This window comes from Pleurodeles waltl, chromosome 1_2 (assembly GCF_031143425.1).
Source record: "Pleurodeles waltl isolate 20211129_DDA chromosome 1_2, aPleWal1.hap1.20221129, whole genome shotgun sequence".
Taxonomy (NCBI): domain Eukaryota; kingdom Metazoa; phylum Chordata; class Amphibia; order Caudata; family Salamandridae; genus Pleurodeles; species Pleurodeles waltl.
This window is the reverse complement of record NC_090437.1, coordinates 1,160,675,893-1,160,702,065: the sequence shown is the minus strand read 5'-3', so window position 1 is coordinate 1,160,702,065 and position 26,173 is coordinate 1,160,675,893. Positions and strand designations below refer to the sequence as shown.

Below are 26,173 nucleotides of genomic sequence, written 5' to 3'. Positions count from 1 at the left end.
TAATACATATAAGTCACCCCTAGAGTTGGCTCTGGATAGCCTAAAAGGCAGAGTGCAATGCATTTAAAAAGTAGGACATGGACTTTTAAATTCCACATGAATTATCTCTTGAATTTGCTTTTCACTACCTCAAGGCCTATCTCTCTCATAGGAGTAATATTATAATGTGGGCTATAATGTGGGCTATAGTAGACCACATTACAGCCCACATTATACATGCGAGGAATAGGAGGCAGCTTTACATGAAGATGCTGTTTTCCAGGAATTGGGAAAGAGTATCTGTGAAGGTTGGAGGTAGGATAGAGATCTTAAATTGGCCTTATGGGGATATGTGAAATTGCATGATGAATTGACCAGAGGAGCTACTGATGCTAAAATAATACAAGGGGAGAGATTTGTACCTCCCGAAGGAGTGAGAAAGAAGTTAATAATGTTGGCACATGAAGTCCACTTGGGAGAGACTCTTACTAAAAACCGATTGAAGGCCACATTTTTGAGGCCAGGGTGGACAGGGAGGTGAATGAGTGGGTGGAGTGTTGTAGGTTGTGTAGGGAAAGTGAGAGGCAGTTGAATGTGACAAATGAGGGTAGGGGTTTTCAAGGAGGGTGATGGTGGAGTTTGTGAGGAATATAACGAATGAGAGTGTAATTAGAGTTTTAGAAAAAGTGTTCAAAACAGTGGAGCCCAGTGATTTTAGTACCAGACAATGGAACGCAGCTCATAACCACGGAGATGAAATAGTTCTTGAAAGGACATGGTATTAGACATATATGTACTTCATTGTAAAACCCATAGGGAAATGGAATGGTGGAGCATAAAAACCGTATGATAAAAGGCACGATTCAGATGGTGGTGAGGGACAAAAGGGGATTGAGCAGCCGCGGCCAGTCCTTTAGGGCGGAGGGGCCATACCCCCCCACCTTTTGCCCCTCATGAAGAGTGCCTGTCAGGCTGAGCAAGGGTCAGCCTGATAGACACTCTTTGTGTTCAGCTCAGGCAGCCAGGAGTGAGACGTGCGCGATTTGCGCAAACTCCTGACTGCCTGAGCTGAACTTTGCTGGGTTGAAGAGGTCCTATGGGCATGACCTACTCAGCTCAGCAACGGTGCCTTGAGGCCCTTCCCCTCAGTGATGAGGGGAAGTGTCACCCATTGACTTCGACCTGGGCGCTTCAGGTTTAAGCCCTGAAGCACCCAGGGCGAGTGTCAATCAGTGACACCTCATCACAGAGTGGGGAGGGGTCAGAAGTCTCACTGACCCCATCCCCCTTTTTGACGAAGTTGGGACTGCTGCCTTCCCTCACTGGCTGACCTATGGTCAGCCAGTGAGGGAAGGCAGCAGTCCCAACCTTCCTGGGACCTCGAGCTGAAGGTAAATATGTGTGTGTGTGTGTTTTTTAAATGAATGTTTGGTGCATGCCTGTGTGTATATGCGAATGTTGATGAGTGTTGTGAATGGATGTGCGTGCGTGTGTGAATGAATGTGTGTGAGTGTGCTTCCCACCCGCCCCCTCCCTCCTAAAATTACCGGCCACCACTGGGATTGAGTAATGCATTGGAACAAATGGTTTGAGGTTACAACACTACTGAAAATGGGGTGACGGGTGAGACACCTTTCAGGAGGATGAGAGGAAGAGAAGCCAAAACAACATTGTCACCACAGTGGATGAGGGAGTGTGGACAAAAGACAGAAACAAATGTCAAGAGGGAAAGGGGTAGGATAAAAAAAGGGCGATTTTGTGAAAAAATAAAGTTGGCCAGGAGAACAGATGGTGCTAACAAGTTTTCAGATCCCATGGAGGTACTGGAGGTTCATGAGTGGCACATGGTGTTACTGAATGTGACGAAGTGGAACAAAAGGAGGGTGGCATTGCACTGTAAACAAAGTGATGCCACGCAGGAAAAACTGAAAGAGTAGAAAAAAGTAAAGCAACAATGTTCTGTATTCATGTTGATTGATGATAAGGAAATACCAGCAATAGGAGGGAGAGTAAGAGAAGGAGAGAAAGCAGAGTGGTATGGAATAAGGAGGAGGAGTATGGAGTTGAATGGAGATGAGGTATGTGCAAGAAGCAGGGAATTTAGAACTTGTCAGATTCCCATCAAGTCCCAATACTATATAAAGAACTGAGGAATCTCATTCTACAGTCTTCATGGTTTGTAGGAATAGGATGGGTTGTTTTGTAGTTGCTTGTGGGTATTCTTAAGTAGTTGCTTGTGAGTATTCTTAGGGTTTTTAAAACATCAGTTATTGTATAAATGTATTGTATAGTTTATTTGACAGAACATTTGTATTAATCATTTAAATATAGAGATATTTATATAATTATAAACACTTTTATATTTTACCTGGTATATATGTTTAAAAAAACGTATTTACATATGTACTCCATTTTACTATATTGTTTTTTTATTTTTTATTTTTTAATTGGTAAAAGTGAGGCAAGATTATATTTTACCTAAATGGTCTCAAAGGAACAGAGGTTCTTTCCCAAGAGCCTTCCAGTAACCACCATTTGTTGGGGATATCCAGGTGGTGGGATGTCCTGAGAAGCTCAACAAAGTAAGGGGATGGCAGAAAGTGATACTACTTCCTGTGCAGATGGGAAAGGAAGTGGTATCACTTCCTCTACAGATGGATGATGTGAAATAAAGTCCTCTTGTCTGGCATCTTTTTTAGGGCAACCATGCCATCTGTTTTGTTCCAGTCTAAGAAAGATATGAGCATTTTTCTAACTCCAAGCTTTTTCCAGAGTGCAATAACATTTCCACTGCTCCTTGTATGTTATGCAGGAACTTCAAGTAGTAGCAGTAATAGTTTATTGACATATCGAAATATAAAATTTCATAGCTATACAAAAAGGCCACATGTTAAAATCCAAAATGAAAACAAGGAAAAAAATAAAAAAAATAACTGAAATCATATAAAGGTTAGTGCAAATAAATTACCATAAACTTTGCTACAGTATGATTTTCGAATTGATTACAATTAAAACCTTATAAAAAGAAGAACCCTTCCAGCCTAAGGCTGGGAGTATACCCGAATGTAAACTTTCGTGAAGTAACATTACGAGCATAATAATAATAATAGTAATGCAAAGAAGACTGACAATTTTTGTAAAAAGATTTGATTCACAGCCTATTACGGCTAGCAGCTTTAAGTTGCAATGGTACTAGCGTCTGTGAAGTATGGTGAGGGGAACCACAGCAGCAATGTGCATAGTGCGATTTATCTCCAAAGCAAAGAATCGTTTTTTGTGGCTGGTGCGATTACTCAATCCAATGGAGCCACTTACAATCTTTCCTAGCAAAGGCTGGAAAGCTAGCCATATGCAGTGCTTCAGAGATGGATCTTTAGATAGGCAATGATAATAAGGCAGTGATAATAAAAAAAAGAGATTTCGATTTAAATTTCTGACCTACTAAACTCGTCTCATTCCCTTAAACAAAGCTGCATAGCTAAAGGACTCTGAGCTGAGACAATCCTATCAAAATACTACAGAAGCTCCATACCGTTACAGATAAAAGTTCTTCTTCTTATCCTAGGCCTTTCCCGCCAAGTGCTGTAAGTGTCCTACTACGTATGGACGAGGCAGCTGACAGGTATTTAGTAATTGCACTTTCTACCAATGTAAATGTATTGTTTTTACAGATTCTGTAAGCAATGGCACGATCATATAAGAGCCGGGTCTCACAAAGTGGAATGATCAATTTTTTCTCAGTGATTTTGGCCCTCATCATGACATTGGCGGTAAATCCTGCTTACAGCAGCGGTGACAGCGGCCAGCATACCACTGCAGTGGCGGATATCCGTTCGCCATATTATGACACACACACCAACCGGACAGAGTACTGCCACATACACAAATCCGCCAGCCCAAAGGTCAGTGTTAAAGTGTTGGTACCAACACCCATATGGTTACGCCAACAATACAACGCCCAGCACATTATGACCCGCGATTCACGCCGGTGGACATTCAATGGCGCTAAACCATTAGCGGTACACACCGGCCTGCTCAGAATGGACACCCATATACAAAACAACACTACATTAGCCACACCGTAATCACACACCTGACACTGATACACACAGCACACCTACCCACCCACAACATTATAAAACACACACCCACATTACCCACAACCTTTTAGGAACACCAATTATTGCCACCAGACTGAAACCAAGATCACTGAGACAACTAGACACACACACCACAAACACCCACACATCTGTCACGCACCCAACACCCCACGCCACACCACACCACATTACTCAACACCCTCTCACCAACACACACTACACAACACTCATGTCCCCACTAAGGCACCCCGTTTCACTGATGAGGAGTTGCGGGTCATGGTGGAGGAAATAGTCAGGGTAGAGCCACAGCTATTTGGAGCACAGGTACAGCAAATATCCATTGCCAGGAAGATGGAACTATGGCGGAGAATCGTGGACAGGGTGAACGCCGTGGGACAGCTTCCAAGAACAAGGGATGACATCAGGAAGAGGTGGAACGACCTGTGGGGGAAGGTGCGTTCGGTGGCAGCAATGCACCAGCTCGCCATACAGAGGACTGGCGGTGGACCCCCACTTCCTCCCACACAGCTCACAGCATGGGAGGAGCAAGTCTTGGTAATACTGCATCCAGAGGGACTCACTGGAGTTGCCCGAGGACTGGATACTGGTGAGTCAATATTTACTACTTATCACCCCCATACCTGCATGCCATCACACACCCTCACCCTCACTCCCATCACTCCACTCCATCCCACACACTGCACCTACACATATGACTAACTCCAATGCCTAGCCCTGCATGCTATACCAATGCATGAACAGCCCTCCCAGCCCTGCATGGACACCCATCACAAAAGCATGCACAACATGGAGAACTAACAATCCCACAATACATCATCATACACAAATAAAGGTGGTAGGGCAACAGCAACGATATAGGGAAAACCAGGGATGTACAATTTGTCACAGACATAAGGCATAATACATCACTTACATCCCCACAGGTGCCCCAGCCAATCTCAGGGGAGAGGAGGTGCCACATCTAACCAGTCCCCCAACAGAAGATGCCCCCAGTGATGACAGTAAAGACTTCTGGATCTGGATGAACTACCTGGCCCATCAAGGACCTCTGGTCAGTCGGCCACCCCAGCCCACTCACAGTCCACCACAGAGCCTCACCCATCAGTATCGAACACCACAGCACCCAACCAACATCCCTACACCTCTGTCCCCAGGACACGTCAATCAGCAGCGTGCCCACCTGTACAGGGACCCCAGTCCACACTTCACACCCAAGACAATCAGGGTCCTGGAGTCAGTGCCAGTGGGCACACCGTTCAGGGGACAGAGGCACAGGGAAACCGGGACACTGGGAGGACTGCTGTGCGCCAGGGGGAGGACAGGCCCAGGGGACCGACTCTCCAGGAGGCACTCACTAATCTCCTGGGGGCTTACCAACAATCCCAGTACAAGATGGGCCAGATCCTTACCAACATGCAGGAGAAAAAGCGGCTGCAGGAGGAACACAATCAGGAGATCAGGGAGGATTTGTAGGCCCCCAACAACACCATGCTCTCCATAGCAAGAGTGCTGGCAGACATGGCCAACATCATGAGGGAATTGACAGCACACTAGTGGGCCCCTACCACTAGCCAGCCTACTGACTAACCCTCAACTTCTGCTGCAGCCAGTGGGCAGGAGGCCCTCCCACAGGACCCACATGCCACCAACACCCCTCCTCCTGCAGAAGGTGAACCACCCCGCAAACGTTCCCTACGACCTAGACAGAAGCCAGAGACACTTGCCAAGACCAAGACCACTGCCAGGAAATAAGACCCTCCTGAATGTTCCCCTTGTGTCCCACCCTGTCAACTTGTCCACTTTGAACTGCCTTTGCTCCACTTCCTATGGCCCCTTGGACACTGGTCCTGTGCTACAAACAGGATGGAACCATACCCTGGACTTTCCTGTACCATCACCCCATTCCATTGCACTTTCCAGTCAATTATTTGCACTACAATAAACACCCTTGAACTCAACTTGACTAATAGTGTTTTATGTGATGAAAATGTGCATGTATGGAAACAGTCACATCATGTGCAAATAATCTGAAAACTGTGATAGCATACAATTAATGACCTGTAGCTATCTGTAGTCATCACATCAGTACACTGTTGTAATATCACCAACATCTGCAAAATGAGAAGCCATAGTAACAGTAAGTTGAAATGCAAAGGAAGTGAATGCCATCCTGCTATAGCCACACAGATAAAACAATAGTCAGAGGAATGGTCAGATACACTGTCTCTCCTGTGTGTCACTGGAATCACTGACGTATAACTGATGTTTTGTTTTCCACATCCTCATCCTCTGCCTCCTCATCCTTACTGTCCTCAGGATCCACTGGTGCCACAGGGGCATTTCCAGTTTCCTCCTCCTGCAGATAAGGCACATGTCGACTGAGGGTGGGGTGGTGCAACATGCAGCATGCCACTACTATCTGGCAGACCTTCTTGGGTGAGTAGCACAGGGATCTACCTGTCAGATGCAGGCATCTGAACCTGGGTTTCAGGAGGCCAAAGGTCCTTTCGATAATTCTCCTGGTTCACCCATGTGCATCATTGTAACAATTCTCAGCCGCTGTCCTGGCATTCCTCACAGGGGTCAGGAGCAACAATAGGTTTGGCTAGCCTGAGTCACCTGCAAGTATTAAGGGACAAACATTAGCCTTACACAATGGTATGGGGTTGACACCAGAAGGCATACACTGACATACATTGGGTGGGCACTCAGGCTCACCTATTAGCCACACTCTGTGCCTCTGTAGTTGTGCCATCACATTTGGGATGCTACTATTTCTCAGAACAAAGGCGTCATGCACCGACCCAGAATACTTGCAGTGACGTGGGAGATGTACTGGTCCACCAGGCACACCAGTTACACATTGAGTGAGTGGAAACTCTTCCGATTCCTGAACATCTGTTCATTCTGGGGGTGGGGGAAAAAGCAATATGTATTCCGTCAATCGCCCCAATAATATTGGGTATGTCTCCCATTTCAGAGAATCCTGCCTTCACAGTGGCCAAATCATCCACCTGGGGGAAAGCAATGTAGCTGCACATGTGTTTGACCATGGCAGACAGAACCCTTGCCAGCACGACTGAGAACGTTGGCTGTGACATTCCTGCTGCCAAGCCCACTGTCAGTTGGAAAGAACCAGTTGTCAGGAAATGGCGCACTAATAGGGCTTGCACAAGAGGGGGGATCCCAGTGGGATGACAGATAGATGATATCAGATCAGGCTCCAATTGGGCACACAGCTCTGTTATTGTGGCACTGTCCAGTCTATAGATGAGTATTATGTGCCTGTCCTCCAGTGTAGCCACGTCCACAACAGGTCTGTCACACAGGGGATTGTCTCCTCCTCCTATTGATCTGCAGTGGTAGGTATATAAGGGACACAAGAGTGAGTTGGCTGTCACAATTTGAACAATGGAACCACCACCTCAGTGTACATAGAGCATTAATGTGATGTGACAGTGGGAATGGCAATGTACGTGCAATCATCAGCAATGACGCAGAAATGGACTATCTGAATGTTGTCCATCACCATTAAATGGTGACTGCCTGTCCTGTATCTAGGGACAGGTGGAAGTGAGGTAACTCCGCTAACATTGGGCATCATGGCGGAAGGCCGTCTCACACCACCGTGCAATTCCTCATTGGCTAATTTGGGGCTCTATGGAGCACAGTGGCCAATGGGCATCAGCGGCAGCGGTGACGGTGTACACCGTCGCAGACGTGACCTCCATTTTCTATCTAAATCCTCACTTGATTCCTGACTGTCCACAGGACAACACCTACACTGCATGTGCTGCTGTGACCTGTGTCTGGAACCTACCATGGCCCGTGTGACTGGGGAAAGGGCCTCTGCCTTCACTTCGGAAGAGTTAGAGCGTTTGGTGGAAGGGGTCCTACCCCAGTATGGACTGCTGTATGGGCCTCCAGACCAACAGGTGAGTACACTGTGGGCACGATGCATGTGGCAAGGTTGCATGGAGATGTGTGTGCAAGCATCGTTTCATTTGGGCGGGTGGTATATCTGTTAGTAGTGTACATGGTGGGCGCTGGGTGATGTGTGTGCCAATGGAGATTGAAATGTGATTTGTGGGCCATATGTGTGACATGATGGATTGTGTGTGTAATGGTGTCCCCCCGGACTGTATTACCTCTGCAGGTTAGTGCCCATCAGAAGAAGGGATTGTGGTGTGCCATTGCCAAGGACGTGCCGACCCTGGGGGTCTACAGCAGGCGGAGCACCCACTGTAGGAAAAGGTGGGAGGACCTGAGATGCTGGGCACGGAAGACCGCGGAGGCCCAACTAGGGATGGCCTCCCAACGAGGAAGGGGTGCCCGTCGGAACCTGACCCCCCCTGATTGCCCGCATACTGGCAGTGGCCTACCCAGAGCTGGATGGGCGCTCGAGAGCATCACAGCAGCCACAAGGGGGTGAGTACAGTGGGCGTAACTACAATCATTGGTAGGTGGTACGGGATCAGGGTAGTAGTTATGTGTCAGTGGGTGCCCCTAATGCCAGGTCAGACATTGTAGCATGACCCAGCTCAAGGGTAATGGGTGTATAGCAAATTCAGGTACCCTAGCTAGGTTGTATTCTCTGTCAGATAGGGCTTAATGGGTCCAAGGAGGGCTGTAGTTGCGGTGTTTGGCCCTCATCTTGCTGTGGCACCTAGCCAATTGATAGCCAGCGTGGTGCATAGTGCTCAATCCTGAACCCTGTGTGTGATGGTAATGTTCATGCCAACTGTGATGTTGGTGCTGTAATTGACCCAGTGTTCCCTTTCTCTCCTCCCCACCTTTTTCATCTTCTCTCATCCTGTCCATGTGTGCATAAGCATCATCAGGCAGGGGAGCAGGGGCACCTGCTTATACAGGACTCTCACAAGCGAAGCTAGACTAATGGAAATCCTACTGGGTGATCATAATGTTTAGTTGTATGTAAATTACCGACAATGACTTGAAGGAACACCTCAATAGGGTGAACAGCATAGTGACCATTTTAGCCAAATATAGTTATAAAATAAACTTTCACAATCAGAGATTGCATTCTTTAATGTGAAGTATAACGATAATAAGGGTAACAAACTGCATTGCTGTGTATTTTAAATTTTTTGTAGTTTGTAGTGCTTGTTTTTACACATAAAACACTCTTCATAATGTAATATATTTTATTACACACTATTTCAAATAACTGCAACAGATAGATTTATAGTTATTCTGTAAGCGTAGTATTATGTTACATTAAAATGTTTCTGCATTGTCTCATTTATATATATAGTGTTATATTTTCAAACAATATAATTTTACGTAACACATTCATTTAATTCAAAATATAGAGTACATGACCATTGGTCAAACAATTTGCAGATATGTAAATGCATATTCAATTCTATTGATAAATAATATTTATTTTGATAGTGTTTTAAATATATGTTACATATTATTTTATATGTGGTTATTAAATATTTAATATTTACTAATATGTTGTAATATAATTTTACGTAACCAATTTATGTTGCTCACATTCTTTTATGTTTCATTAGACATTATGCATAATTTTCTTTCACATACACATTTTTAATTCAAAGTAGCACGTCATGTTTTAGACCATATATATAGATTATACATGTATATTAAATTCTGTTATCATTTAATAATATTTATTTTACAAATAAGTTGACATTTGTTTAATACATTTTTTTATATTTGGAATCATGTTTTTATATTTTGTCATATACATTTGTTTATATTTTTAGTCTTTATTTTAAAATAGTGCTTTCTGTAGAAAAATAGTATTTTTTAATTTTAATTTAGTGACCATTTTTTACTGCTAAGTGTGTTTTTTGGACTTTTTACTACACTGTTCGCTGGGTTTGGTTTCTGGTGGCCAAAATTCCCTGTTGGTGTTCTACGGATAACTTAAGACCTCTTTTAGATTATTATTTAGAGTTTTTAGGGTAAGAGAGATGTCAGCAGGTGCAGTAAAGTACTGTATTAGTTTGTAGTTGATGTGTAATGTAGTGTTGGTTCTGTTTTGCTGTTACATAGTGTAACAAGGTAAATCTTAGTATAATGTGTGTAGCTTAGTTACTTTTATTACCTAATGTTATTATATTGCTGTTATTTTTAAAGCAATACGATATTGGGTCTACTGACTTATAGGGCGTCAAAGTGGGTATATTGCGTTTTGTATAGGTTTTAAGGTCAGAGTTGAAGACTGCTTTTATTTTTGGATACTTTTTGAAAAGGGAAATATTTTTGGTTATCTTTTAACCAAAACTACTTTTTAATTTCCTTTTATTGTTCAAATTTCCAGAAGCAGTGTTTTGAATATAATTTTTTCGGGACGTTTACGGTTGTCACGAACCATGGATGACTTCTGTAGATTTGTTTTTTGAATGTTTCATTTTTATAAATTTTGGGCTGTCTTTTGCCAATTATTTTGAATTATTTTTCTGTGAAATGGGCATTGGCTACAAAACTTAGTTATTTAGCTTAGTAAGCTTAGTTTATTATTTAAATGTGGGTGGGTAATGTTAGTTAGTCTTTGTGTTACTCATGGTTACATTTTGTATGCCTGTGTTTATGACATAGATTTATTTATTATTTTTAAATTAAATTATTTATATGTATTAGTCTTATTGTATCTTATTTTATATTTATTATAGAATGATTAATAAGGATAACTTAAGTCATATTTATAAATAAATGCATGGTTGCAGTTGCATTTTAATGTTGGCATTTTAGCTGGTTTAGAGTATTGTTTTTGCTATGATTTATATGTAGGGTAATAATTTGGTATGTATAAAGTATTTACTTTGAATTGTAGCATAATGTACATTTCTTTCTATTTTTATTAAATTTAGGTTTAATATTAAGGTTCTAGTTTAAGTTGTTGGTAGTGTTTTTTTCATTCTTTTTTATGACATTTTAAAAATTGGTACAGGGTAGGGTGCCTTTGGTCTATTGTGGCTTTGAAGGCATAGATCCTTCCTTCCTCTGAGTTTGTGGTTTTGCTTCTTGAGCCATGGAGTCATTGCACAAATTCCACCATGGTATTTGGAACTTGAGTTTACATCTGTTGCTGGAACTGTCATCATCGGTGAACCCAAGTGTCTTCAAAATAGTGCATTAGGGGACTTTGGGCCTGATTATGAGTTTGGTGGTCGGACTGCCATGTCACCAGGGTGGCAGTCCTAAAAAGACTGCAGAGTTGATGGTCTTCTGCCTGTCATATTACAGTGTTACAGCTGACCCAGAGGCGGTGTTCCTGATGGCAGTGGATCATCAGGGGAGGCGGTCAGCAATACAAGGTATATTTTTCCATTTGTGTTGATGCAGGTGTGTACATTGTGATCAAAATGTACACATGTGCATGACACATGTAAAAATACGCTGTACATGTACTATTCCATTGCTGTAGATTGGGCCATATATGACTAGTCCAGTCAATGGCAGAAAATGCAAAAGGTACTTACCTGGATATTTTTTATTTTGCTTTTGGGATTGGGGTGCTGATGTGAAGGAGGAGCCCCGGATAATGGGGTCCACCTCAGAGACTGAAAAGAAAAGAAGGAAGGGGGGAGCTAGCACCCCATTCCTTTCAATTGGGCCAGCTCAAAGCAGGAGGTCTCCCCACCACAGTGGGCTCAATGGGAAAGCACATCGTGCTCTGAATTGTGGTCCCCTTGTCTGTACTGCCCTCTGACAGCTGCTATTCCCCGTCCGCCATCAATTTCTGGTTGTGTGGGTGGGACTCCGGCGATCTCTAGTTCAACAAACTGCCAACATCGTAATTTAGCTGGCTGACTGAGAAGTCAGCAGTTGGGGTTTCTGATGCCACTGTGATGGCGGTGACAAGACCGCCAAACTAGCAATCAGGTCCTTAGTTCTGATCTTCAGCTTGGGAGTTGGGGTTTCTATTAAGCTGCTGTTGTGGTTATGTACCTCTGGTGCATATGCTAGTGATATTCATTTTGTAAGTTCAAAATCAAATATGCTTTTTGCTGCATATAGAACACTTAGGGCCATATTTATGGAAAATTGGCACAGCACAGCAAGCCACCTTGCAGTCCTGCGCCACAGGGAAAGGGCAGAAATGCACCATATTTATACCAATTCAAGCTTTCCTGTCCTTTCCATAGCACTGGCATACAATGGGCTTCCTAGCGCCAACACAGGCGCCCTTGCACCATGGTGGCATGTAGAATTGTTTTTGTGAGGGAAGAGGCACTTACCTGAATAAAAACAATCCCTTGAGGTTTTTCCCACTTTCTATGTGTGCTGCAGAATGCAGCATGCATATAAAGAGAAAGAATAAGGAGAAAAAAATATTTTTCTCCTCGTTACACCTCACCTGGGGAAGGGTAGGTTTATGGGAATGCATCACAATCCATGGATGTTCTGTAGGAACACCCACACAACACCCATGGAAGGCCCTCCTGGCCCAGAGTAAGGCAATGCAACAGTTTGCGCTGCGTTGCTTTATGCAAGATTTATGAAGCCAGTCAGGGCCATGAAAGGTGGCCTTGCATGGCTTCTTAAATTTAATTTTTGAGTGCTTCACACATGCACCATGTTTGCATGGAAGCTATTTCCATCTGCATCAAATTATATTTATTGTGCAGGAGGTAAGGCTCATCATTGTGTGCAGTGGTTAGGTGTTTTGAAACGTGTATGTTTTGGAATTTAATAGGAGCATGAGGAGTTTCTGTTATGGTCATTCAGATGCATGCTATTAAACTATTTAAATTAAGGATTGCTGGCAGTTGGCCTGTAGTGTGCGTGGGAACGTGAGATAGTATATGTTTTTATGTATCTCCTGTGGGTTTCTGGGAGCTAGCGCTTGCCTCTGTAAGTTCTTACAAAACATGTCTTACCTTTATTGCTGTTACATTTGGGGGAGATTGTGTTTTGTAACATTAATTACATAATAACTGCCCTTTTAACATCTTACTTTTTTCTTCATCATGTATACAATGACACATCCAGGCATACACTCATGCATACATTGAGATGCCCAGGCATACACCAGTATTTACACTCACACACCCAGCCAAACACTAATGCATCAAAAGACACACCCAGACACACACTGATGCATGCACACACAAAAAACACTTACCAAACACGAATGCAGTCACTGACACACCCAGGCACACACTCATGCAGACACTAACACACCCAGGCACACACTGATGCATACAGTGACACACCCAGGCACACACTAATGCACACACTATCACATTTAGCAAACAGTCACTGACACATCCAAGCACACACTAATGTATACACTAGGCAGAAACCAGTGCAGACACTGACACACCCATTGAAGCAATAATGTATCCAATAACACACCCAGACATAGCTTCATGTATACACTGACACACTAGGGCATACACTCATGCATACACTGAGACACCCAGGCATTCACCAATGCATACACTCATACACCCAGCCAAACAATAATGCATTCAGTGACACACCCAGGCACACTCTGATGCATACACTAACACACCCAGGCACACAGTCATCCATACACTGAGACACCCAGGCACATACTGATGCACACACTAACACACCCAAGCACACACCGATGCATACACTAACACACCCAGTCGTACACCAATGCAGACACTCACACACCCCGGTATTATCAAAACTAATATGCCTCTCACTCTAGCTGGTGTCTTAAAAGCTTTGGGGTGATTCGTCAAGCAGGAGATGAGAAAAAGCGGGGTCCCAAAACACCTTTTCCCCATTCTATGTGTATGGGATTATTCAAATTTTGAACATGACTACAGCCCAACCTCTGTATGGACATACACCAAATTTGGCAGAAAGCTAGATCTTGGTCAAGAAAGTGTGTTTTTTATAATTTGGTGTAAATCCATCCAGTAGTTTAGGAATTATCTAAGGGTAACAAATATAGATATATAGAGACAGAGATAATCCTCTGGTCCACCCGCGGTGGATCTCCAGATCTGAGGGAAATGCAAAGCCCTGACTGGCTAGCAGCAACCTGACAGAAAAGTTGCAGCTGCCATTGTGCTTGTTGCATCGGCTGGGGGTGGGAAAAAACACTGTAAAAACACATAAGGAATCAGGATACAGGAATCCTGACCCCATACAACACATAGAGGGGTCCTTTAGAGACACTTCATCGGCAAAAAACTGCGTATTCTTTTTTTTATCTGATCTGCGGATCTGTGGATCCTCGTAGGGGCTCAGCATGCCCACCCCCCTGTATAAATCTGCAGTGGATCTGTGGATCCAGAAAAAAAATTGAAACCAAAACCCACTGCATCCAAAACGATGCTGCACACTGCCAAAGGCAGTGCACAGCTTGGGTTTGGAGGCATGCGGAAGGGTTGGCCCGAGGGCATGGTCATGAGCACTGGTTATATTAACATGCATATTAAAAAAAACATAGACATTCACTTAAAAAACCTAAGGTTACAGGGAGTCCTAGTTAAATTGACGTTTTACCTGTACAAAACTATAGAAACTCAGCAGTCATAATTATACTTATAGTTACACTTATTTGAAGAAACTATAACTCATGCCTGTAAGTAACTCTAGGCAACCAGTGATAGTTTCTTAACATAAGTATATCTATAAGTATAACAATACCTTCTGAATTTCTATGGTTTTGTATGGGTAAAACAGCAACTTAACTATAACTTCCCTGTAACCTTAGTTTTTTTCAGTGAATATACATAAATAGCTATCTATCTATCTATCTATCTATCTATCTATCTATCTATCTATCTATCTATCTATCTATCTATCTATCTATCTATCTATCTATCTATCTATCTCTCTCTATATATATATATAAATATATATGTATATATATATATATATATATATATATATATATACACGCATACATATATACATATTCTTATAGTTATAGTTAGGACCTAGTTTCCATAGGAAAAGCCTTTACTGACTTTCCTGTATCTTTGGCACCATTTGACGAATATTCACAGAATTTTCCAAACAAAGAATCAAGGGCCAGATGTAGCAAAGGTTTTTCCCCATTTTATGTCTATGGGAAAAAGTGTTCGTACATATGGCCCCAAGTTAGGTCTTGCCGTGCATGGAAACTTTCAGGACAATCCATCAAGCGGGGGCTGAGGAAAGCGTAGGGGGAAAAAAAAGTGATTTTCCCATGTTAATTCCCATGGACTCTTTCAACACAACTACAACCCAAACCGCTTCATGAAATTACACCAAATCTGCTAGAAAGGCAATCTTTGGTCCACAGATTTTTTATTTGATGTAAATCCGCTCAGTAGTTTTCAAGATAATAAAAGAAATCCAAATTTGTATATCTAGAAGCCTGAATACTTTGTGAATAGTCCTGATCTTGTGCGTAGATTTGATTGGCTGTCAACACTTCAACCAGGAAGTGTTGGCCGATATTTTTGGACTTAGTAAAAAAAAAGGGGGCAGGGTACAGTTACCCTAACCCCCTCCCTTGGCCCAGGGGCCTACCTGGGACCACTCCAGGACATTTTGTTTTAATTCAAGGGGAAATTCGCAAATGTTCACAAATTTCGCAGTGACTTAAAAAACAAAAAGTGTGGGCTCCTGTGTTTGTTATAATTATAGCCCCCAGGTGTAGGCTTAGGGGTCATTCGAGCTTGACATCATTGATAATGTCACTGTAACATTTGCAGTAAAATTATTGTTGAGAAAACTGTGCATGGTGGGGGTGCGAGTTATAGTTACCTTAGGGCATGAGTCACAGTTACTTGAAGTAATTCTAACTAAAGCCGCTGAATTTCTATGATTTTGTACATTTTAAATGGAAGCCTATCTATTACGTGCCTGTAACCCCAATAATTGGAATATCACATTGTGGCAACAGCACACAATTATTGTGTGTTTATTTACAGGAGCTGAGAAAAGTGTAATGAACAAGTGGATTCGACAGAATGAGGTATACTGATGGGTTTTTGAGACGATGTGTACCTGGTTGTTCTGCTTTCCTACTTATCTCCTATCGGAGCTTACAGAACCTCTCTGGAATGCACTTCTGAGTTCAAAGAAGACCTTTATTGTTGTTAATTCTTCCCCACCCACAAGTTCTTGAGAGACGAATTAGTAGATTTCAAGCACAAAGTAGTCGCAGCAAGAAAACAAAATATATCACAGTACTTCTCAGTTGCAATGTACACAGCAAATATATAATATATTCAAAGCAAAGCATAGAAGTCAAATTCATCACTGTATGAGCAAGTAGGACCTATCTTCAGCTTCGTCTTTCTGGGATCTGCAAGTTGATGACTCCGGTCAACTGCGAGAAAGAGATTATCTACCCACACGGGAGACTGGCAACTGACGTCTAGCTCCAGCCTGAAGTCAAGCAGATTCAAATCTAACTCACTGTAGCCCAGAGTCATCCTTACAAAAGCGTGCCCCCTCCTCTCAGACTCGGGAAAACGACGCAAGCCTTTGGACACTGGCTAGATCTCCTAGACCTCTCCTATTCCCAAGGCTAAGCAGAAAGGAAAACACCCAATGTACTCTCTCTTATCAGGTCTAGTCTGGTGTGAAGAAAACAGCTTGGTTCATCTTGTGGAAAAACACAGCTTGGAAGAATACAGACATCTGCGATGTTTCAACTGCAATGTCTAACTCCACGTTAAAGCCAATAGGCAGCTAACCTAAATATCAAATGTACTGTCTAATGTCATGTCAAAGCCAATAGGCAGCTAACCTAAATATCAAATGTAATGTCTAATGTCATGTCAAAGCCAATAGGCAGCTGAGCTGAATACAAAATGTAATGTCTAATATCATGTCAAAGCCAATAGGCGGGTAAGCTGAATACAGAATATAATGTCTAATATCATGTCAAAGCCAATAGGCAGCTAAACTGAATACAGCATGTCAAAGCCAATAGGCAGAATACAGAATGTAATGGCTAATGCCATGTCAAAGCCAATAAGCAGAGGCAGAATACAGAATGTAATAGCTAATGCCATGTCAAAGCCAATAGGCAGCTAAACTGAATACAGCATGTCAAAGCCAATAGGCAGAATACAGAATGTAATGGCTAATGCCATGTCAAAGCCAATAAGCAGAGGCAGAATACAGAATGTAATGGCTAATGCCATGTCAAAGCCAATAGGCAGCTGAACTGAACAAAACATATAATGTGCTACTGGTGAACATTGAGCAACTAATATGCGCAGTGGTGAAACACAAAGTCATTGGTCAAACACAATTAATAGCATCACACTGGTCTAAAGACCAAAGCAGACCGGCAGTGAGCGCCTTGGGAATCGAAGTCAACTAGTATGTCTGGCGGGGAACGCGAGATTGAATGGGCGAAAAGTGATTTGTATTTTAGAAGCTGCACACGGAGACAACAGCCTAAACGAATGGGTGGTGATGGTTTGTGACACTTTTTCTGATTGCAAAGACAAGAGTTAATTTTCTCCTGGAGTGCAGTCCTGCAGTTGTTTGTAACTGCTTGTTTTGGGAATATATATATATATATATATATATATATATATATATATATATATATATATATATATATATGTGTGTATCTGTTTGTGAACTTAAAGATACTACTCGTAGATGCCCTTTGTGAACTCCCAAAGTCTTAAATGGTTGGTCTATGTATAGGTCAAACATCTAGGTTTACCTTTGTGAATCAGGTCCTCTGTTTGCATCCGTTGAAAGGGCACCTTACTCTTACCCTTAAGCTAATACAAAATCCAATGATTAAATAATGTAACATACTCTAGACAAATTAGCCTATAAAACCTTTAAAAAACGGAAGAATCAAAACTATTGTTCAATACAACTAATGACTTACGTTTGGGACAAAGCCCGGGGTCACAGTTTTCTCCAGAACTGAGTCCCAATTCATGTCGGCTAAATAAGGGGAGCTCTGGATGTCCGAGAGACTTGAAAGTCGGCACTCTGGGTCTTTTGTAAGAAGCTGCAAAAAAGCAAAGGTATTAGCTGTGCCCTTCGTCAGGAGACCCCTTCAAGTGAAGACTGCACAATTCAAATTGATAAGGCTCTTAGCAATATCGATAATTCAATTTACAGATGTTTTGGATGGATGGATTCTGATGGAAGGATTGATGCTCAATAGTGCATGCTCAGTGCCCATTGAATTCAGGTAAAAAAAAATGCAACCACATCAAAAGCTAATAACTCACTTGACTTTGTTGCTTGAATTCATTTAATTTGCTAGATAATTGGGTGCCAGCATTAATACAAACAATGCGATAGTACAGAAAATAAAGACCATAACTGCTGCCAATAGATAAACTTAAGAAAAACAGTTCTTGCTTCCCAAGATGCAGTGAGAAATTAGTGAAGGCAATTACACATGTATGCGAAACTTGTATGTGAAATCAAAATGGTGATGATCAGACAGCCTTCTCTCAATAAACCTATACATAACAATTGAAACATCGTGAATAAGACACAATTGCATAACACAAAACAAAAACAAGGTGATACTGTGTTTCTCTACTCGGGATTTTGCTGCAAATGCAAAAGGACTGGAGGTCATAAGTCAGAACCGATTGCATTTTATAGGTCATATATGTGAATACATGCATACTATTATGCATTCTTAAACCGATAGGTGTTTTTCAATAGCAGACAAAGTACAAAGTGATTTCTTCCAAAAATCAATTAGCATTTAATAATGAAGAGGTATTGGTTTTATGTCTTTGGTCATTCTTACAGTATTTAGGATTCCAACCTTGTGCCACACACATTTTGCTATAAGAGTAATTATGGAATCCAAAGGATCAACAATTGGCTCCAAATGGCAATTTCCTATGGAGGGCTGAAACTGCCAGATATGTAAACTCTATTGTTATGACTTTTTCTATTCTTTACATTTTTTCAGTACTGACTGTGGTGCATGTTCGTAATTCGAACACTATTGTTCTTTAAATCTAAAGAACACATCGGAGCCTTCTCCTCGCTTCTTGAGTTCCGCAAGAAGCTGAAGTCCTGTGTTTTCATATAAACACCTTAGGCAACTCACACCAACACTCCTGCCCAAGCGCCTGGGTACCCTCTACATAACAGCTGCTGGACATATGATAAATATTCTCAAATGCCAACCTTTCTCCAGTTGGTGTTATAAGTAGCTGAAAGCTTCATTTTCTACCCTGCTGTTAAATCTTAGAGATTATGTATTATTAGACGGGCAACTAGATACATGGTGTTAAGGAGGTCTTTAGTTAGCTATAAGGGCATTTGCTATAAACATCTTCAAAACTAAAAAGGAACTCCAGGCATGGGCAAGGTGGTGGACATCTCAGAACAGGGGTGCAGGAAAGTGTACCAAAGATTTAAAAGTTGGTTGTCTCCATATTGTTCGCTAAGATCTACAAAGGACCATGGGTATGGTTTTTAATACATTTAAAAAAAATGTTTTCATAACTAGTGAGAATAAATAGTTTTTAATATTCATAGTCATATTGTCAAGTCTTTTCATGAGTTTGGCATGCTCATTTATTTCGACTGTCATTCAGTAGGACATTTCACCATGCCAAGTTTCATAAATATAGGTCCATGGGAAAAATGTTAACAGTAGGGTAAAAAAGTTTTAATTTCCCATTTAAGACCCACTAAAAATTGCTGAAAGTTAGAGGAAAACCACTGAACAGGTATACATCAAACTTGGAATGAGCATGAACTTTACTAGTAAAGTGTCCTGTTTTGATTTGATATAACTCTGCCCAGTAGTGTTTGAGATGTTTGTTAAACAAAAGTGCTAGGTGAGATTTAAAGGGTTAACACTTTTGTATATATTCAACAAAATGTGGGGGTCCCTCTGTTCAGTCACATTTTCAAAATGAACAGAATCTGATTGGCTGGATTAAATAAGAAAATAAATATATGAAAATCCTTTCGGTAAATACAAATTAAGAGTTTTTGTTCATAGGCACCCCTACCATCCCGTTGATGAAAAGGAATGCATGAATGAGTGCCACCATCACTCTAAACATTGTCCCCGGGGACCCTCACTATGATGTGGAGAAGCCAGCAGAGGACAAAGGCCCTCATTCCGAGTTTGGCAGTTAGCGTACTACCGTGGTGGAGCTGGTGGACCCACAGCGGAAGGGCAGGCACACCAGGTGGCAGCCATCATCGGCCTGGTGGTTAGGCAGTGTCCCACGACCATATTACAAGGTTGCACACCGGGAGGATTTCCGTGGCGAAACCACCACCACCAAAAGCCTGGCGGAAATGGACAATATAAATGGGAACACCTACCTTCAGGAACACAGGCACTTCCATAGGCGCCATCGCATGCAAATTGCAACTCTCCCTAATCCTCCACCTGGTCCTGCAACTTCCAGTCGAGCGACGGCGACAACAACACCAACCGTAAGTACACCAGCCTAGCACACACTGGAGGGAAAAACGTCTGTGTACACACATACACACAACATGTGAAGCCACGCCCACTCACACACACAAACACCCATACCTACACATACACACACACATGCATACACACCAATACCCACAACCACCACACATGCATGTGGAAGGAAAGCCAGGACAAGGTAGGTACCATCAACAACAATGGTGTTGTGGTGCAGACATATTAAAAAGGACAACATTGTGAATGGACCCGCTAATACACAGGCCCAAGGCCCACTCCAATAGGTGCCCGAGCACAGAGGGCACAAGATGACGGCCCAACTTGATGCCTGACTGCAAAGTGTAGGTCTCCACAGGGCAGGGGCAAGATTAGGGAGTGCAGGCACCTCAGGGTTGAAGTGGGTCTGGGCAGGGGGGTCCTTACGCTTAGCGGGGGTCCTATCGTCTAGCCTTAGAGCGGGCGGTCCTCAGGGGTGGTCTTGGACGGGGGGATCCTTGGGCTTGTCCTTGGATGGAGGGTTTGCCAGGGAGGGGGTTTGGGCTTAGCTTTGGAAGTGGAGAAAGTGGGTATGGTTGTGAGGTGCATTTTTGGAGGTGCCTTAGGTGCAGGTGCATGGTTGGATGATATGAGTCGGCTGGAGGAATGTTGGGTTGGTGACTGCGGGCATATAGATGCACTGGGATGAGGTGGGGAGGAGATGCAGGGAGATGGCAGGGGTGATGTGTGAGTGTATTTTGGGGTGGTGTTGGCAGGTAGGGTGGATGTACTGCATGTGGGGGTGTTTACAGCTGTGGTGTCTGCACCAGTGGTGAATGGGGTGCATGAATGTGGGTCAGATGATGTGGTGACTATGGCAGTGAGGGCACATGCGGCAGGAACAGTGACTGATGTGATGCAGACTGCAGGTGTGAGTGGTGTGACGACTGTGAGGGGGGAGCTGGTAAGGGGTTCAGTGCAGGGTATGGATGTTGTCATGTCTGCATGTGTCAGTTGAGTGTGTGCATGGTGGTGGCGGTGTCTGTGGTGCTTATGCCAGTCCACCTGTACCGTGTCTGTTGATTATGGATGCATGTGTGATAGTAGGTGTGCCATGGATGGGTGAGTGGAGTGGGATGTAGGTATGGGAGCAGGTAGCTGGTGGGGGGACGGAAGTATAAGGGACACTAGTTGCCGTCAAAGAGGAGGTGAGAGCCTGAAACAATCTCTGCAGGCCAGACACGGCAACGTGAATGCCTCCCAGGAACGAATTGCACTGTTGCATCTGGTATGCCAGTCCCTGGATTGCATTCACGATAGTTGGCTGCCCCACAGAGATGGACTTCAAGAGGTCAATAGCCTACTCATTGAGGGCAGCAGGGCTGACTGGGGCAGAGGCGTCTGCGGTGCAGGAGATGCCCGCCCTCTTGGGGGTGACCTACAGGGAGGGTGGTGCTGGTGAAGGGTGGGCCGGACAAGGATGAGGCAGGCATGGACCCAGATGGTTCTGCCACTACCAGGGATCTGTCATCGAAGGAGGAATCAGAAGATGGAGTGGACGATCCTGTCACCCCCATGGCAATCCCCTCGCCCTCTGTCCGACTAGTCCCCTTGGCACTGCTGGAATCAGCCTCCTGGGTCCTGTGGGCTGCAGCTTTCCCACTTGCTGGTGCCCCTTCTCCATCGTCAGATGATTCTGATGCACACATGGACAGAGGAGGAGAGGGAGGGTGGTTGGGAGAGAGATACAGGGTGCAATTGGTCAATGCCAGCACAACAGTCACATAGAGTAATAACATCATCTTCTGATACCATGCCATGACACGCCATGCCCTCACCTACACAAGATACAACAATGAAACACCACAGGGGAAAGCATAGCTATGCACATGCTGATGCTGATACAGATGCAATTGTATACATGATGAGAGGCATACCTACCATACCTGCCCAGTACCTGCCCAATCCCCATGCCCGTTGAGACACACAAGTCCAGGACAACCAAACCTACATGATCCTGCATGGGTAGTTGGCATGCCTACTAGGTCATTGTCCAATTGCACAGTAATGTCTTACCCCACCTTACCTCACAACATACAGTTCCTGCCTGCAGATTGATGACTCTACATTCACCCCTGGCACATTGATTGGCAAAAACTTATCACCCCAGATGCAATGATCCTATTGGTATGAGCTGCCTAGCCCTTTCATGGCAGTAGGTGACAACACAGATACCATATTGGAGGTAACTGCCCCTCTATTCACTGACTGCATGGCATGGCCACACATCTCTGGTGCCAATCCGGCTCGGTTGTCCAATACCCAAAGTGGACATGAATCCACCTAGTAAACACGCTACAGTTCCCCAATAGTGCTGACCCCGAGACACCATGGCAAAACATGTAAGTGAGAGTGTGTACTCACCCCCTTGTGGGTGTTATACTGCCCTCAAGCGCACATCCACCTCAGGCTAGACCACTGCCAGAATGCGGGCCAATAGGGTGCTCAGGGTCCGTCGGGCACCCCTTCCACGTTGGGGACATCCCTAGCTGGGCCTCCATGGTCTTCTGGGCCCAGCATCTCAGGTACTACTACCTCTTTCTGTAGTCGGTGCTCCTCCGGGCATGGACCCCCAGGGTCCACACTTACTAGGAGATGGCACTCCTGTCCCCTTCTTCTGATGGGCGCTGACTGTCAGGATGTCTGGTTGGACGTCCTCCCTGGTCATCCACACCATCAAACAGAATTGCACTCAGAATACAGGCAACCTCATCAGATGTCAGATCAATGATAGGATTGGCAGACACATCCACAGTGCAGTAGTGCGCAGCAGCTTCATGGACAGACACATCCGCAGAACCAGTAACATCCATCGTGGCGAATAGGGCCCAGACTTCCACCAAGAGTGGCTCATAAGTGGCCTCCCGAATCGGCCTTAGTCTCAGATGGCACGACCGTGAATGGAGCCTCAGTGGGGACATCAGCAGCTCCTGGTCCACAGGAGGCACTGGCGGAACAGCAAGGCACGCGGTAGGTAGATTTGCAAAGTGGCATCATGTGCAGTGAAAGACAGGCTGCACACACCATAGGAGTGGTCGGAATGACAAGGACCAGTTGCACTCCAGTTCCTCTAGTAACAGGGCTCCAAAGAGCTGTGCCATGCGATCACGACAGAGCTGGGCTGCTGGTAGTGGCTCTATTACTCTGCCTTGCTGGGAAGCCACAACCACTGTATATCAGGTACAACAGCAGTAGTATCCTGCCTATTGATGGCAAAGTCACAGGGTAGCCCCAAAACACACTTGATGGGAGTGATTGGTGACTGTATGAATGAGTCTGAAAACAGTATGGAAGAGGTACACAAATCCAGACCCGACAGACTTACACCATTGAACCTTCCCTGCAGTACTTGCAGTGTTGGTTATACTGTATTACAGCTCACCAGAGTGCTTTGGGGAGCTTGAATGTGATGGGGATTGTGTCTCGCCAGATGATATTGGGTACACGACTCTCTAGCCAAGGTCAACGTGAATTGTTACTGGAACAGTAACGCCTTCAGTCTGCTCAGCTTGTCATTGGTAACCTACGTGGTATCAATGTTGGCCCACCTTTCTGCTTCTCTGATCTGTTGGTGGGGGGCGGAGGTTGTAACTTGCCTACAACACATTACAATCTTTGAGACTGTGATTGCCTATGCAACTCCTTGTCTCAATGTGCAACAGCTGTTGCTGTACAGGACCACATTACTCCCATTGTAAGTGTAGGGGACGCTGGATGTATCAAGGGGTCGGAGTACCCTTCTGACAACAGGCCAAGTTTGCAATCCCCGCATTATAAAGGCCATGAAGGGACACCTGTTTGCATATCAGTGAATGACTAACAGTAGGCTCACAGTCGCTCACGCTGTGTGAGACCTCTGTTTCGCCGTACCACCATTTATGTTGGAAGGGCAACTCCAACTCTACTTTCATGTAGCTATCTCCTAGTCACTCCTCTCTGCCCACTGCAAGATGTTTCATTAAGTTGGTAACACGAAACGTGGTAATGGGCAGACTGACCAAGCCATGCATGAAGCATACTGTTGGTAGACTCTCTGCAAACGTGAAAGGCATGTTCACTGACTTTTTAAAGTTACACACGGCGAACCTCGCTTACCCTCCAGGACCATCAAAGCACCATCCTTGTCTGCCAACACCCTTACCAGCACTGCCCTCCCTGTAGCTCCCCACCCAGTTGCCCATGCCTGCTTTCCAGTGAGAGTGAGTACTTACCCCCATGTGTTTTCTGTGCCTCCCTCAAGCGCCCATCCCTCTCAGGCTAGGCCACCAACAGTATGCAGGCCATTAGGGGGCTCAGGGTCCAACGGGCACCCCTTCCACGATGGGAGGATGTCCCCAGCTGGGCCTCCGCAGTTTTGCAGGCCCAGCGGCTCAGGTCAATGACATTGGGCTCATCTGCTGACCCATACAACTGTTCATACAGGGGCAGTACCCCATCCATGATCCGCTCTGACTCTTCCTGGGTGAAGGCTGGGGCCCTTTCTCATGCAGGATGTGCCATCTTGGCTACCAGAGTCAGTACACAGCAGCACACAGTGGAGGTCCTCAGTGAACGAGGTTCAGGAGTCAAGTGAGCAGGAGCACATGAAATGGCAGCCATGACAGACTACTGCCATGATGTGTTACGACGGAGGGATGATCACACTTCCAAATGTCCCGTGCATACAGGCAAGCGGCTACCAATTTACATATCCAATGTGTAATCTGCGTGAAAATATGTGCGTCATGGGTGACATGTGGTGGCCTGCGGCCACATCCACGCCGTCAACACAGTCTGGGGTGCACAACATTAAACCAACTCTCTTCTGTTCCCAGGTACAATGAATGGTTGAGGAGGAGGAATGCACTGGTGTACAGGCCCTTAGTAGACATTGCCACCCTGGAGGAGTGTCACATCATCCAGACCTATCACCTGAACTGTGTGACCATAATGGAACTAGTGGTCCTGTTGGAGCCAGATCTGTTGCCTGCCATTCGCCATCCCTTCCACAGTGCAGGTGTTGTCAGTCCTTCACTACCTTGCCTCAGGCTCCTTCCAGGTCACAGTGGGCCTTGCAAGTGGGATGTCACAGCCCATGTTCAGCAACGTCCTGAGGGATGTACTGTCTGCCCTGATAAGACATATGGCCAGCTACATTGGGTTCCGACGTGCAGATTTGCCCACTGTCAAGGCTGCATTCTATGATGGGGCACACGTCCCACATGAGATTAGGGCCGTCTATGGCACCCACATTGCCTTGGTGCCACCCAGGAGGAATGAACAGATGTACAGAAGCTGCAAAAACTTCCATTCTGTCATTGTGCAGGTGGTGTGTCTTGCGGACCAGTACATCTCCAAGGTGACAGCCAAGTACCCAGGCTCTGTGCATGATTCCCACATCCTGCGGAACAGCAGCATCCCATACATGATAGCACCAGTCCCGAGGGACCGGGCCTGGATCATCGGTACGTACCCCTGCATATGTGTGCCCTCACCTCACTACACCCTTGGGTCCCTGCTCTATTGCCCTCCTGGTGTTGACATGCCTCTTCCCACTCTGCACACAGGTGACTCTAGCTATCCCAAACTGCCCTGGCTCCTGTCACCCATGAGACGTCCGACCTCAGCTGCAGAGGACCATTACGATGAGGCCCACGGTCGTACAAGACGG

The 26,173-nt window shown here is 44.6% G+C and overlaps 1 protein-coding gene across 2 annotated transcripts in view; it reads right to left on the bottom strand.

The window, feature by feature from the left end:
- Positions 1-26,173, bottom strand: part of STK32B (serine/threonine kinase 32B) — a 1,635,948-nt gene that overhangs the window by 191,341 nt on the left and 1,418,434 nt on the right. For both annotated transcript variants that reach the window (XM_069202951.1, XM_069202961.1), the window contains one exon: positions 17,938-18,063. In XM_069202951.1, coding sequence (XP_069059052.1) covers positions 17,938-18,063 — 126 coding nt within the window. The remainder of the gene's footprint in view (positions 1-17,937; positions 18,064-26,173) is intronic.